At 34.7% G+C, this 13,681-nt stretch overlaps 1 protein-coding gene across 1 annotated transcript in view; it reads right to left on the reverse strand.

Annotated features, from left to right (window-relative positions):
* Positions 1-593: 593 nt before the first annotated feature.
* Positions 594-13,681, reverse strand: part of LOC113059030 (gamma-aminobutyric acid type B receptor subunit 1-like) — a 29,932-nt gene continuing 16,844 nt past the window's right edge. The window contains exons 10-18 of the mRNA XM_026227268.1: positions 12,476-12,626; positions 11,864-11,996; positions 11,594-11,710; positions 9,045-9,152; positions 8,740-8,833; positions 5,870-5,997; positions 3,155-3,283; positions 2,090-2,230; positions 594-854 (exon numbers count right to left, since the gene is read on the reverse strand). Of these exons, the coding sequence (XP_026083053.1) occupies positions 594-854; positions 2,090-2,230; positions 3,155-3,283; positions 5,870-5,997; positions 8,740-8,833; positions 9,045-9,152; positions 11,594-11,710; positions 11,864-11,996; positions 12,476-12,626 (1,262 nt within the window). The remainder of the gene's footprint in view (positions 855-2,089; positions 2,231-3,154; positions 3,284-5,869; positions 5,998-8,739; positions 8,834-9,044; positions 9,153-11,593; positions 11,711-11,863; positions 11,997-12,475; positions 12,627-13,681) is intronic.

Genomic DNA, 13,681 nt, shown 5'->3' on the forward strand with positions numbered 1-13,681 from the left:
CATGATGATTTCAACAAGTACAAGCAAGTTTTCACAGAATAATACATGTGCTTTTAAGTTCTCCAAAAACTGACCCCAATAACTTCCACTGTAAATGTTTTCGAAAATGAGGGACAAGTCACTTTATTTATTTTTTGTTGTTGTTGTGCTATTCAGCTTTATACCACACATGCTGTCAATTCAGCTGGTACTGAATCCAGAACATTCCTTTAAAGAAGGTTTGATTAATGGACAAGGACTGTGGAGTAAAATCCTGACATCACTGGTCTCTGTTACTGAATATGCAACATGATGCTGAAAATAAATAAATCATATTAAAATAGAAAACGGTTTTAAATGGTTATAATATTTCACAATATTACTTTCTACTGTATTTACCGATCAATTAAATGTAGCCTTGACAATTAAAAAAACTTACTGACCCAAACCTTTTGAATTTATATGAATGGACTCATATAAATAGAGTTTAAAATAATGTGTTTTTATAACTGAGATAGGGAGTTATCAAAAGTGAATGTCAGGAAAAGCTGAATTAAAAACTCAATTAAAGTCCATAAACTACAAACACAACTTTACATTGCCTGGATTTGTACTCATTTGTACAGCAGGGGTAGACGGCTGTTGTGGCAGTTGTTTCGGCTCAGTTTGCCCTCGCCTTGGTACAGGTTGGAAGAATTGGAGAAGGACGCAGGCAGGGAGTGTTTATCCGTTGCGGGGGAGTAGCTGGGGGGTTCAGCCTGAGACGACGGGACGCTGTGGTTCTGGTTCTGATTCTGGACGGACGGGCGTCTGCGAGAACGCAAGGCCTGACGTTCTGCGAGCTGATTCCGCAGCTCCGTCACTCTTTCTTCCTTCTGCATACAAAAACATTAACATTAATAGTATTCATTCTGCTTAATTTCTCAATTGTTGTTCAACAGAAGAAAGTCAGTCACACAGTTTGGAACCACATGAGAATGAGTAAATGATCTAATCTTTCAACATTTCCTTTAACGTGTATTTCCTGTGATGGCCCAAGATGCGGCCACACATCTCTTGAGTGGTAACGTGCTTTCACACACCCCCATACATCAACATTTATCTTTATCTTATTCGTTGTTTTATGTTTCATATGTTGCAGTTGACGTAATGCTTCAAACTGATCTGAGATTACAGTACACATAAAGAATCAGACTCGGTTTATTTGTCATTCAAATACATTCTAGTATATGTTTTACTGGACACTTTTGTTGATCTTGTTTTCTGTGTGCTTCCTTGATGTGGTCTGTGTTGACAGAGGAAGCAGTGGTGGAGGTTTCGGAGCTACTGATATGGGGGCCGCTCGCATGAAAGGACTGGATCACTGCTTTTCACCACTATTTAGTTCTGTTCACCAGTATTAAAGGATTAATGAACTGTAGGTTTTTTTTTCTTTTTTGGACTAAGTGTGTGTGTCTGTGTGTGTGTGGGTGTGTGTTTATATATATATATATATATAACACACTGCGACTTATAGTCAGGCGCGACTTATTTATCAAAATTAATTTGACATGAACCAAGAGAAATTAACCAAGAGAAAACATTACCGTCTACAGCCGCCAGAGGGCGCTCTATGCTGAGAGCATAGAGTGCCCTCTCGCGGCTGTAGACTATAATGTTTTCTCTTGGTTCTAAATAAATGCGACTTATAGTCCAGTGCGACTTATATATATGTTTTTTTCCTCATCATGAGGTATTTTTAGACTGATGCGACTTATACTCAGGTTCGACTTATAGTCCGAAAAATACGGTATTTAGAATATATTTGGGTGGTTTTTGTTTTTTTATTTTTTTACTTTCCCCTGGGAAACTCTCTCTGTCTTCTTTGCTTTGACTCTTTGGTCCCTTAAAGTTCCTCTTACATAAAGCATATCCTGGCCTTACTGAATGAACAACTCACAAGGTCAAAGACAAAATCAAGGACGATATAATTTCAGAAATTCATTCTACCCTTCTGGGATCCCACTTTGCGCAGTAATTTGTTAATCTATTAAGGTGTAAGTTAAGACACGAGCTGCGAGCACATGAGAAGAGGAAGTGATGGATGGAGGGAGAGAGAAGGAGCACGTGCCTCTTGAATGATCTTCTGGAGTTCCCTGTTCTCGCGCTCCAGCTGTCTTGACTTCTCCTCATCGTTGTTGTTGGACGAGCCGGTTTTCAGCGTGTCCTGCTGCTCCGACTGCCACTCGCCACGAGTGATCAAACGCCGTATCTGCAGAAATGATTTACTCAGAAATAAATTACTCAGAAGAGTTTATTCTGGGATAAACCTCTACTTTTGTACATTATCAGGTTTATTAACATAAATAAATAAATGGACATGAAATACTGATTTATTATTTCATTATGTGAGAAGAGACCACAAAGCAAGTATGTTATCATTAACAAAACTATAAGTATTTTTTTTATAAAATGTAAACAAAATATTACATGAAAAAATTGGTTGTTGCTTGGCTACTAAATGATATTAGTTTAAGTTTCAGCACTAAAATAATTAACTGGAAATAAATAAAAACGAGTAATTTACACCTAAATAGTAATATTAAAAACAAAGATAAAAAAATGACAAAAACACATAACTAAATTAATAAAAACTTAAAAAGAAAATGAATTAAAAACTGAAAATATAAAATAATACAATAACTACAAAATAAACTAAAATTAAAAGTGAAAATAAAAAAAGCTAATTCAATATTTACATTTCATAATTTAATACAAATTATAATAACTCTTCACACTGCCACAGAGTAATACAGGAAAAACTAGTAGAAATGTTTCACATGATATTTCTAGTTCAACAGGCATTATAAAAACTAAATTATATAAAGAAAATTTGACCACATAATATTGTGATTGACCAATCAGAATCAAGCATCTGCCAGTGCTGAGTAAAACAATCAAAAGTTTAAAAAAGAAAGTGTTCTCTGAAATAAAGATCACTTTTTTCTGTTTTGAGGAAACACGTTCTTGTTGAGATCGAAATGTAAACTTAACACTCTTATGCAGTAACAAAAATGAAACTGAGCCAAGGGAAAGAACCGAAATCAGACAAAATGAGAATTCTGTGTCTGCATAAAGACAAAACAGCATGAATGTGGAAGTGATACGAAGCTGGGAATTATTTAAGTGCTTGTACCTTGGGCACAAAGAGCACCACGAGCGTGATGTAGACAGAGAAGATGATGGCCAGAGAGGCGAATGCAAATGAGGCGTCCTGCTGAGAGGACAGGATCATGGTCACCGGAGCAGTAATCATGCACAGCACCTGCAAACAGAATAAAAAGAGAGAGAAAATAACATTAATAATGTGAATATATAACTGTGAAGATTTTACTTAAATCAGTCGTTTTGCAGGTGATTCAATTGAATTCAAATTTAAAATAATTAAATTAAATTACATTGTTAATAATAGTTGCCTAGTAACTAACCAAAATAAGTTTAAATTGATGCACTAAAACCAAAACTGAAATAAAAATAAAAAAATGAAACATAAATAGTAATAATTAAATAATAATAATATTTACAATAATGTGACAAAAAAAGCACACAACAAAATTTATCAGATCTTTATAACTATCTGTCTGTCGGTCATTTTGCAGGTTATTAAAAGAAAAGAAAACATTAAAACATTAAAAATGAATATATAATTTTTTTTTTATTTAAACCCACTTATGAATCTGGTTTTGATCTAGTTTGTAAAATCTGATTTCAAGTGTTTGTTTTGCCTTTCAGATAAAAGAGTCAGATATAAAGATAAAACACACACACATATACACTTTTTTTGACGTCTAAACAAGGCCTTCGTGTACCAAGCTATCATCACCACTAGATGGCGTAAATTAACTAAGAAAACTTAAATTGCAGAGCAGAAAATGCCATGAATGAGAGCTGAGAAACTGATGACATAAAGATAGAAAGGAGCATGAGACAAAAACAAAAGGTGAGAGAACTGTCGATGAAAAAGAGTGGTAATTTTGTTGAAACACTTGCAGCAGGCTGCAGAGAGATGAAGATCTTATAGGCTACAATGTGTGCAGATGTCATATCCGGCAGACAGCTTGGAAAAATAACTGGTATTTACCTTCAACAGCCTAGAATGACTCTACAGAGCGATAACTGCGAGCGATGACCTGACTGTCATGACTGTTAGAGTCAAAGCATCGTCCAGAGCACCACAAGTCTATTTCCTCTCTGACCTCGACAGCACTGGAGCGATACGAGCTATTCTGTGTTCATCTACCAGTCACAAAACATCGCCTGATGGAAAGGAAACCGCTCGTTACGTTTAAGATCTCAAAAAAAGATGTTTTCTGCTGTGCGTAGATCAGATTTGTACTTTCCCTTGTGACCTTTTTACCGGCTCGTTTCTGAATCTTGCATCACTGTAAAAACAGAGAGTAAATCCTTTGTTTTTGATCAAGCCCACAACCCTTGAGTAGCATCAAAGCAGGCATGTTATTCCTGACACAAGGCAGAAACATGGTGCCGTTCTGGGACTTCATCTGATCTTATGAAAAAATAGCTGTAGGTCTGATGTAAAGCGTCAGTGAATTACCAGTGAAGTGTTCCTTGTTTCCCTAATTAGGATGTTTTAGTCCGAGTTTGAGCAAATGGGGGCAATTATGCAAATAATCCTGCGAAGCACTTGGAGTTATTGCTGGAATCAAACTGTTTGCAAGCAGTGGAGCAATTCAGAGCGAAGCAGAAAAAAACAGCAATCAACACCTCGCTCAAAAACTGTGCTAAAAAGGCTCAAACACAAGGCGAACATGCAGTTGCTGACAAAAATAAATACTCTTAAAATTAGCATTACATCAATGGCTATTATTTTGTTTTCACAGTAAGTCTTTATTGTAGTTAAAGATCATATTTAATACATTCATTTGATTTAAATTTTATTGCAATCAATAAATAGTAGAAATACATTCTATAAATATATTATAGTATAATTTAATATTTATACTTTTAACCTTGCTACAATAAGAAAATAAATCATCAGCTATAAATTAAAAGACCAAGACAAATAAAATAAAATCTCTTGTATGTAACTATAAATACAAAACGTTATATTAATATTAATAACTTCATTAATAAGTCATAAAGGTCAAGTTAAAAGCCGGAAAGAGTAGAAAACCAAATAAAAACCTTTAAAAAAAAAAAACCTTTATACTAGTATGCTCTCTTATGCTCATCAAGGTTGCATTTATTTGATCAAAAATACTTACAATAGAAATATTTTGTAGAAACCATTAGAAATGTCTTCACTGTCACTTTTGATCAATATAATGCATAATTGGGGAAATATTAATTTATTTCAAAAACAAACAAACAATCAATTTAGTGATTTCATTCTTGTTTTCTAACAGGTAAAGAGACTTTTTTCATGAATAAACTGCTTAATTCTTCAGTGCAGACAGACAGCATTTGAAGTGAGATGGGCGGAAAGTAAAACTCTGGGAGCTGCTCGAAAAAAGTCACCTGTTGGGTCACAATTCATTTTCAAGAAGACGGACGAGCAGCACAAATAGCACTCCAGAAACTGCTACAGCCCCGGGTGACAGCTTACTCAGTTTTCTACCACTGCTTATAAGCAGTTTCACAATTAACTCAACCTTTTGTCATATATTTATAAAGGAGTCACATGTTGTGGCTGCTAAACTCCAGGGGAAGATATAATAGTTAAATAGTTTTGTCTGGGAGGGCACAGTATTCCTAAAATACATATAATACATATAATTATATATTTGATGAAACAGTCATATGTTTCTCCCAGCTGTCAGCTATGGTTAGCCTACACTTTGAGGACATTTTGTGCTGTAAATATATAGAAATATCCAGCAGCCAGACTTACAGCTACATTGTAGATGGCCATGCCGACCGCTCTGTGGTCATTAATCTTCTCTGTGGAAATGGACTTGGTCTCGTAGGCCAGAAAGATTCCCAGCAGCAGCAGAAGTCCCTTGTAGCCGTACACCACACCTGAAGGGAGAACGCATTACTTACAGTATAGTGAGTGCTCTTAAAGCTTAAAGAGGTTAGATTAAGCTAATGCCTCACATGGAAACTGTATGCTTTCTATTTTTGTATGTGATGTATGTTATGTACAGTATGTGATGGTCTTGAGTCCAATAATATACTAAAAATAATGATAACTTAAAATAGTTATTTGGGAGTGAAGCAATGAGGTGGATGATTTGTTAAAATCATATAGAATACCACATTCAGCACCATCTATATGTATTTTAACTGGGAAAAAATATATAAAAATGGCATTTTATAATTTGTAATACTTTTGAGTCAGACTTTTTAAATAAAAAATTCAAATGAGCACAACAAATACCAACCCACGAAACTTGACAATTTCAATGCTATAAAATGCTTTGTGCATGACAGTAGATATTTTCTATATTACAGTAATAAAACCTGGTGAAAATGTGAAATGTGAAAATTTCTGGCCCTAAAAAGTGACATATGACCTCGGGATTAGGGGAACATGACGATAACCTTGTGCAGACCTTTTTTCAGATATATTTGCATTACACTGGCTCCTTCACCATTGGTTGTATGCAAGATATTTTATGTTCACATCAAGGAAGTGGCCGCATAATAAGCGGGAAAATTAAGCTGTGAAGTCTTTATCTCGTCATAAAAAATCACAGTTTAACGTAGAATGTCACGGAATTTGTCAAATTTAGAATTAATTAATCAAAAGTATGTCATTTCACTTAAATCAAATATATGGACAATAAATCACGATATGGAGTAGTATCTTTAAATATTAAGCTGCAAAAGTCAATTTAAATATGAATCCTTCATGTTCTGCGTGTCTGTGTTAATGAATGGCGCAGAAGCGTGACTTCGTTTATTACACACACGGAAGAGCGCGTGACGCTCGCACTGATTTCAGCATCTGCCGTCTCACTAAATGAGGACGTAAACACATGAACAACATCTGGAGAACTGCTTTGAGAGTCATTTGTGAGCATTTTACTGATTTACTGAGTAAAACTAGCATCTTATCACATACACATAACAGAAGGGATTCACGGTAACCCGTCAAAATAAAAGTCCGGTTTGATTTAAAAACATTGCGCTTTTTACTATTTTTCAGTAGAATGTACATAGCTTACTACCACTACTAGTGCTACTATTAAAATTAAACATTATATTTCAAGGAACAAATCACACAACATTTCTTCCATGTATTCATTTTAATAGTACATTCCCTTTGTTTGGCAAAAAATAAAGTTTGGTTAAAATTTCAATAATTTAAAGATAAACGATAAATTCATGTTTTATGCCTTCTTTGATAACCAGAAAAAAGTAAATACACAACACAGAAATTTCTGAGGGGGAAAAAAATCATAAGGCCCATAAAATTTATAGGGCCCTAAATGTATTTTTTTGTTCAACTTTTAAAAAATTGGTGTGAAAATATATAAGTTTCATGATTTTAATTTATTAGATATGCTTTTTAATTAATACAATTTAATTAACTATTAAAGAAGAGTTGATAAAAATGAAAACGGAATCCACAAAAATGTAAACAGAAGAAAAAAAAAAATTTGGGAAAAAAATGAATAGGGCCCTAGGGCCCTAACTATCCCTCAGTTTAGGAACCACTGCTTTATTCTTTTAAATTGTTATATTAATCGTGTTTATTATGTCTTTTTTATTAAAGTGGAGATCAGTTTACTAAATAATGTAAACTTGACTGCTGGGATATTTGTGTTGTTTATTTATACTAATTATAATTTTTGTGCTATTACTTGCCTGTCATTTGAGTTTATGGCAAAACATTTTGCAGTGTTTACATGTTGTTTATTACTGAATAAAATGTATTAGAATAAAAAAAAAGTTTGTGTTTTTCAGTTGAATGAAATACTATTTTTCCCTATATATTTCATCATGGAGGATTTCTTCAAAAAAGTCTAAAAATCTCGTCTAGCTCCCATGAACCCAGTCTCGTGTCTCGTCTCGTGGGATAAGTGTTTCGTCACACCCCTACTCATCATGTTCGTGAAAATAGATGATCTCGGTCCTGTCCATATGTTCATAGTTAAAACATTGTGAAAGCAATTCAAATACAGAAACAATAAATATATAAAAAGAGGAAGAATGATACAGGAAGTGAGAGAGAAGAGAGGGACTAATAAGTCACATTAAGAGTTTAATCTCGTTTCGAGTTCAGAGAAGGTTTTTTTTCTCTCTCTCTCTCTCTGTAATATTATCTCCCTGTACAGTGTGAGAGAGTCAGGCTATGAGATCCAGACCTGGGCACTGACCCACAAAATTTAATTTTACACTGCGGTGCTCTGATAGGAAGGCAGAGCAAGAGGAAAAGTGCGAGAAAGCGATCGTGAGAGAGGGAAAGAATGAGTTGTGATACGGTGAGAGGAATACAAAATGAACCGGAAAAAAAACTCTTGAGCATATAACAAATTATTCATTTAAATATCAGAAACAACTTGTATTCAGTGAAGTCCAAAGCGTGAAGCAACCGGATAGATAATTAAACTCCAAGATATATATAAATAAATCAAATTAACGGCGCACAGGAGCAAAAAAAATTAAAATAATCATGTTTATTTTTTAGCATTACGATGTATTCATATTAATGTGTTTCACAACAAAGTTTAATATTTAGGATTAAAGTGTTTTTTATTAAAAATACTGAACTAAAAAGACTCCGGACAGGGTGAGTAATTGCTTGATGCTTACCAAGCCACGTGTTCATCTTTTCTGAACTGCAGTGCTCGAGAAGAGGCTGAATCAACACATCCAGATCTTCTTTAGGAGCCTCTTTAGTGAACTTCTGCTTAGAGCGAGAAAACAAGAGAGTGAGCATGAGCACTTTAAAGGACAGAGATTGAGGTCAATGCAGCAGAGCATTGCACTACAATCCTTCACCATTAACACCTACTACCATGAGTTTGCTCGGCAGAAATTTCCAAGGCATCTCAGAGGAAACACATCAAAAAAATTCACAGTAACAACAAGAAAAAAAAAGTGAAGCGTCACCACACCTCCACAGTTATGTGCAGAGGGTCCATGATCTGCCAGATAAGCAGAGAGAGAACATCAATAGCCAGCAGAACTGCAACAGTCACATATAGCTTCCACGGCTCCAAGTGCTGCGGCGAAATAACAAGACCATAATCGTTAGTCACTGACACACAGTCACAAAGCATCTAACAATAGACTGCTATACTGTAAAAGTGGAATCAAAGTTACAATTATGCATGGTTGCAGCAGTTGTAAACATTATTGTAGACTCTGTATACTGTCATTTTTTCGGTGGAAGACAAAAGGAGAATGTTTTTTGAGTCTTATTTTTACACATTTTCATCTGAACATCCAAAAAGTTTCCATGAAAATATTGAACAGCACAACTGTTTTCAACATTAAATTCTTGAGCAGCAAATCAGCACATTAGAACGATTTCTGAAGGGCCATGTGAAGACTGGAGTAATGATGCTGAAATTCAGCTTCGCCATCACAGAAATACATTACATTTTAAAGCATATTAAAATAGAACACAGTTCATTTAAATCGTAATTATATTTCACAATATTACTGCTTTACTGTATTTCTGATTAAATACATGCAATCTTGGTAAGCATAAGATACTTCTTTCAAAAACATCAAAAAAATGGATCATTATATGTTGGATTTCCAAGTCCTACTTTTATGTTTCACAGGAAACAAAAGTTGAAGTATATGGGTTTAGAATGAAATGAGGGTCGAATAAATAATGACAGAAATATTTTTAAGAGTCACTGCATTTGAGGTGCTGTTCTGAATAACACGTTTACTTCCCTGTCGAGGTAAATGACAGAATTGCCTTGACACCATTACAATACTCCGCTGCATGGTGGCTCACAGGAAAGCAGAATGCCAATTATCAGCAAACATGAAGAAAGTCATGTGTTACAGTTGTGGAGTTATTTTCAGTTCGTATTCCATCCATTAATCTGTGGCTGCAGGCTCCCTCCGGGCCGTCAGACTGGGAAAACGGGATAGAAGCGAGCTTCACTGCACACTTTCTCCTCTCTCTCTCCTTTAATCACCGTGAAGACGTCAAATGACCCCAGAGCCACCCGTTTCTGCCACATTCAGCCTGAGCACCGAACTTTCTTCAAGTGCTGTCGAACCACTTAGGCAAATTGCCCCATTACGGGCATCGGGAGAGTTGAAAGTCATCTCGATTCGTCGTGCAGAGCACTTGAATAATAAAGCCCCCTGAAGGTCGGATTTCCATAAAAGAAGTTTAATGCTCATCCATATTCAAACATATTCCATAGTCGGGGTAATCTGGTTGTCGTTTGATGAGGTCTTAGGGTTTCCCTAATGCCGTGTCTTATTGCTTTAGGACACGGGATCAGAGTGAACACAACGTGTCAAGATGCTATTAGTGTGTTTGTGTTTAGTAAGGAAGAAATGGACAGAACTTCTCTCGGCAAGAATATGCGAGAGGAGGGGGAGGTTCTACTCTATTTCATGCTGGGAAGCTTCATCTAACGCTGTAGAGTCAGCGGTGCAGGATTCTTTCATATGCAGTAGATAACAGTGAATTCTTCACATTTACAGATTCTGCAGAATTATCTGAAAATTATTTAGGAGTTACTGAAAAATGCAAAGTCTATAGCGTCATCATTCTAATTAAATTAAATCAAATGTAATTTATTTTAAATTAATTTCTCAGTTCTTCCCAAAATTTTAATTCTGTCATCATTTACTCACCCACACGTCATTCAAAACTAGTTCTTGTGGAGCACAAGTAAAATATATTTACACTGCCACAGTTTTTGAAAAATATAATAATAATTATTAAAATGAGTAATTTACTGTGTGTGTGTAAATATATATATATATATATATATATATATATATATATATATAAAACTTACAATAGTTATATAATTTAAATAACTGTATACTCTATATAATATTATTATTAAAATGTTAAATTTAAATTAAATTACAATTTTATTGTATTTATATTAATATATTAAACAATATATATATATAATATATATTAATATGAATGCTGTCAAAGGATTCATCACAATTTATTGTATTCAAAACAAAAGTTTTTGTCTACAAAATATATGTGTGTGTATTCTGTGTATATTCATTATGTGTGTGTGTGTGTGTGTGTGTGTGTGTGTGTGTGTGTGTGTGTATATACAGAATATATACTAATTTATGTGTGTGTAATTATATATACACATAATAATATTTTTGTAAACAAAAAGTTTTATCTTGAATGTGACTGATTGTGATTAATCATTTGAAAACATTAATTAATATATTCATTATTATAAATATTACATAAAAAATATTTTTTATATAATTATATTATAATATTATAATATTACAATTATTATGAATTATTACATATTTATATAATAATTGTATAATGATAATTTTAACAGTTTAAAATATTATGAAGCTGAGTGAAGATGGTAAGAAAATCATACAGATTTGGAACAACATGAGAAAATAATGGCAGATGTTTTGGAAAACTATTCCTTTACATGCAAGATACATTAGCCACTGAAGGCCGATTTACCTTCCTCTTCTCTTTTTTCTCATCTTTCTTGGTGAAAACGGTGTGAACCCACCAGATCTTGGTGAACATGCTGCCATAGGCTAAACTGAAACCCAGTCCTAGCAGCCACAGGCGAAACTATGAGAGAGAAAGAGTTGATTTGGGAGCTCAGCTCCAAAGCAGCCATTCATTTTTTTTATAACAAATCTTTATTATCTAGATCTCGCAGACGTCAAGGCTGAATGAGAGGAAACAGCAATAAAAAAGTGAGTATAACATTTGTGACACTACCTGGCAGACCACAGGGAACTGTGATCTATGAACATGGAGGCCATCGATGCCCAGAGGAAAGACAGCTGCTAAAGCCAGCACACATCCCACTGCTGTCATGTTGTTCAGATAGGGCTGAGAGTTCTGAATGTATCTGTCAGAAAGGTTACAACAGATTAGAACTCAGTCCACAGATATATTACACTGTTTCAAAATGAGAAACCCAAAACATTTTATGCTGGGCTGAAATACTATTTTGTAAAAGTCATGGGAGCATTTATAGGAGTCATAAAATCGTGAAAAAAATCAAATTTTCCTTTATCTTCTAAAATAAGAACTTTCAGTTCAGATTTCTTGTGGTTTTATTAAAACCTTTATCCACGATCATTTCATTTTAGTCATAACGGTTTGTGTGCCAGTTTTTTTTTTTTTTGCATCGAACAAACAAGGTCAACTAAAATAAAATTACATAAAATAAAACATGATACATGCTTATTGGAGGTGTGCTACCATAAAAATAATTCAAATGGACAGAGCTAACATACTGACCAACACAAAATGATCATAAAATTACCACTGATTGCTAAATTTCACAGCACTTCAGATCACTTGAATTCTTCTGAACACACCGACCTGACACTACTGTTGTATATGTTGAAGGAGAGGCAGACTATGCCCAAAAGGATCCCCAGCCCGGCAAAGACAGACACTGACACAAAGAGCTTCTGGGAAAGGTAACGGAACTCTTCGATCACCTTAGTCTGGTCTGCCGGAGGACCAAGGCCTGTCAAAAGAGAAACCAGGCAGGGAAAATCAGAGAAACTGAAAGAAACGGAACGGCAGATAAGAGCATGTAGATCACAACGTAATGACACTAGATGCTGAAAAAAATCAGAGATTGATTTCACTGAGAGTTGAAAGAGCACATGCAAAGTATTCCAGCTTAGTTCAGAGAGCCATAAGCTACGTCTGCGCTGTCAGACTTCAGAAACACATGACTTGGAGAGAATATTAATGGAAAATTTTCTGTAAAATAAGGACATTGGGCAGGTTTGACATGACAAGTGTCTGGAAAATGTCAGGGGAAAAGGAAGCTCACAATATTCACACATTAGCAGGACCAGACGGAATCGGACTTCTTTCACACTTTCCACACTTTTGGCGCTTGTTTTGGAGGAAACTCTGCAGAATTCTAAGAAACAGATTTTAGGACGCGTTAAATAGAGCTGTGAGTGCTACACTTTTATTTCTAGCTCAAAGAATAAACAAATACGGTAAAATATTTAATAAACAAATATCCAAAGGACAAGGAATGTGTAAAAATGTGTGGCTCCGTTAAAATTTTCCAACAACAACATGTTGCAAAATGAGAAGTCTGATCTATCTGGGGGGATTTTTAATGGATGGCATCTGGTATGAACACATTGGCTTGTAACATGAAGACATTTGGTTTACAAGACGGAAGATCAAAGTGGAAGAGAGCAGGAAGACTAATGTCAAGGCATAAATATTCTGACAAGAGTTTTTATTGCAGTGAAACAAATTCAAGTGCAGAAATCAAATTTTAATGTCGTTAGTTTTAAGAATCTGAATCTTCATGCTGTGTATTAAAACTGTCAGCCCTCATTCCTAAATAAACAACAGTAAGTGAGCCTACATTTGATCCAAGGTAAAATAATGTTATTAACTATGTATTAAATTAGCTCACTGTGTCAATCTGAAGTAAGTAAAGAGTTCACTGCACCATTGTAAACTCAAAGTAAAAGTGCCATGTTATCACTTCTCACACTAATGTTATCACTCTTCCTTGAACTGTGACAAAAATCATGAATTTATGCC

The sequence above is a fragment of the Carassius auratus genome, chromosome 40, assembly GCF_003368295.1.
Source record: "Carassius auratus strain Wakin chromosome 40, ASM336829v1, whole genome shotgun sequence".
Classification (NCBI taxonomy): Eukaryota; Metazoa; Chordata; class Actinopteri; order Cypriniformes; family Cyprinidae; genus Carassius; species Carassius auratus.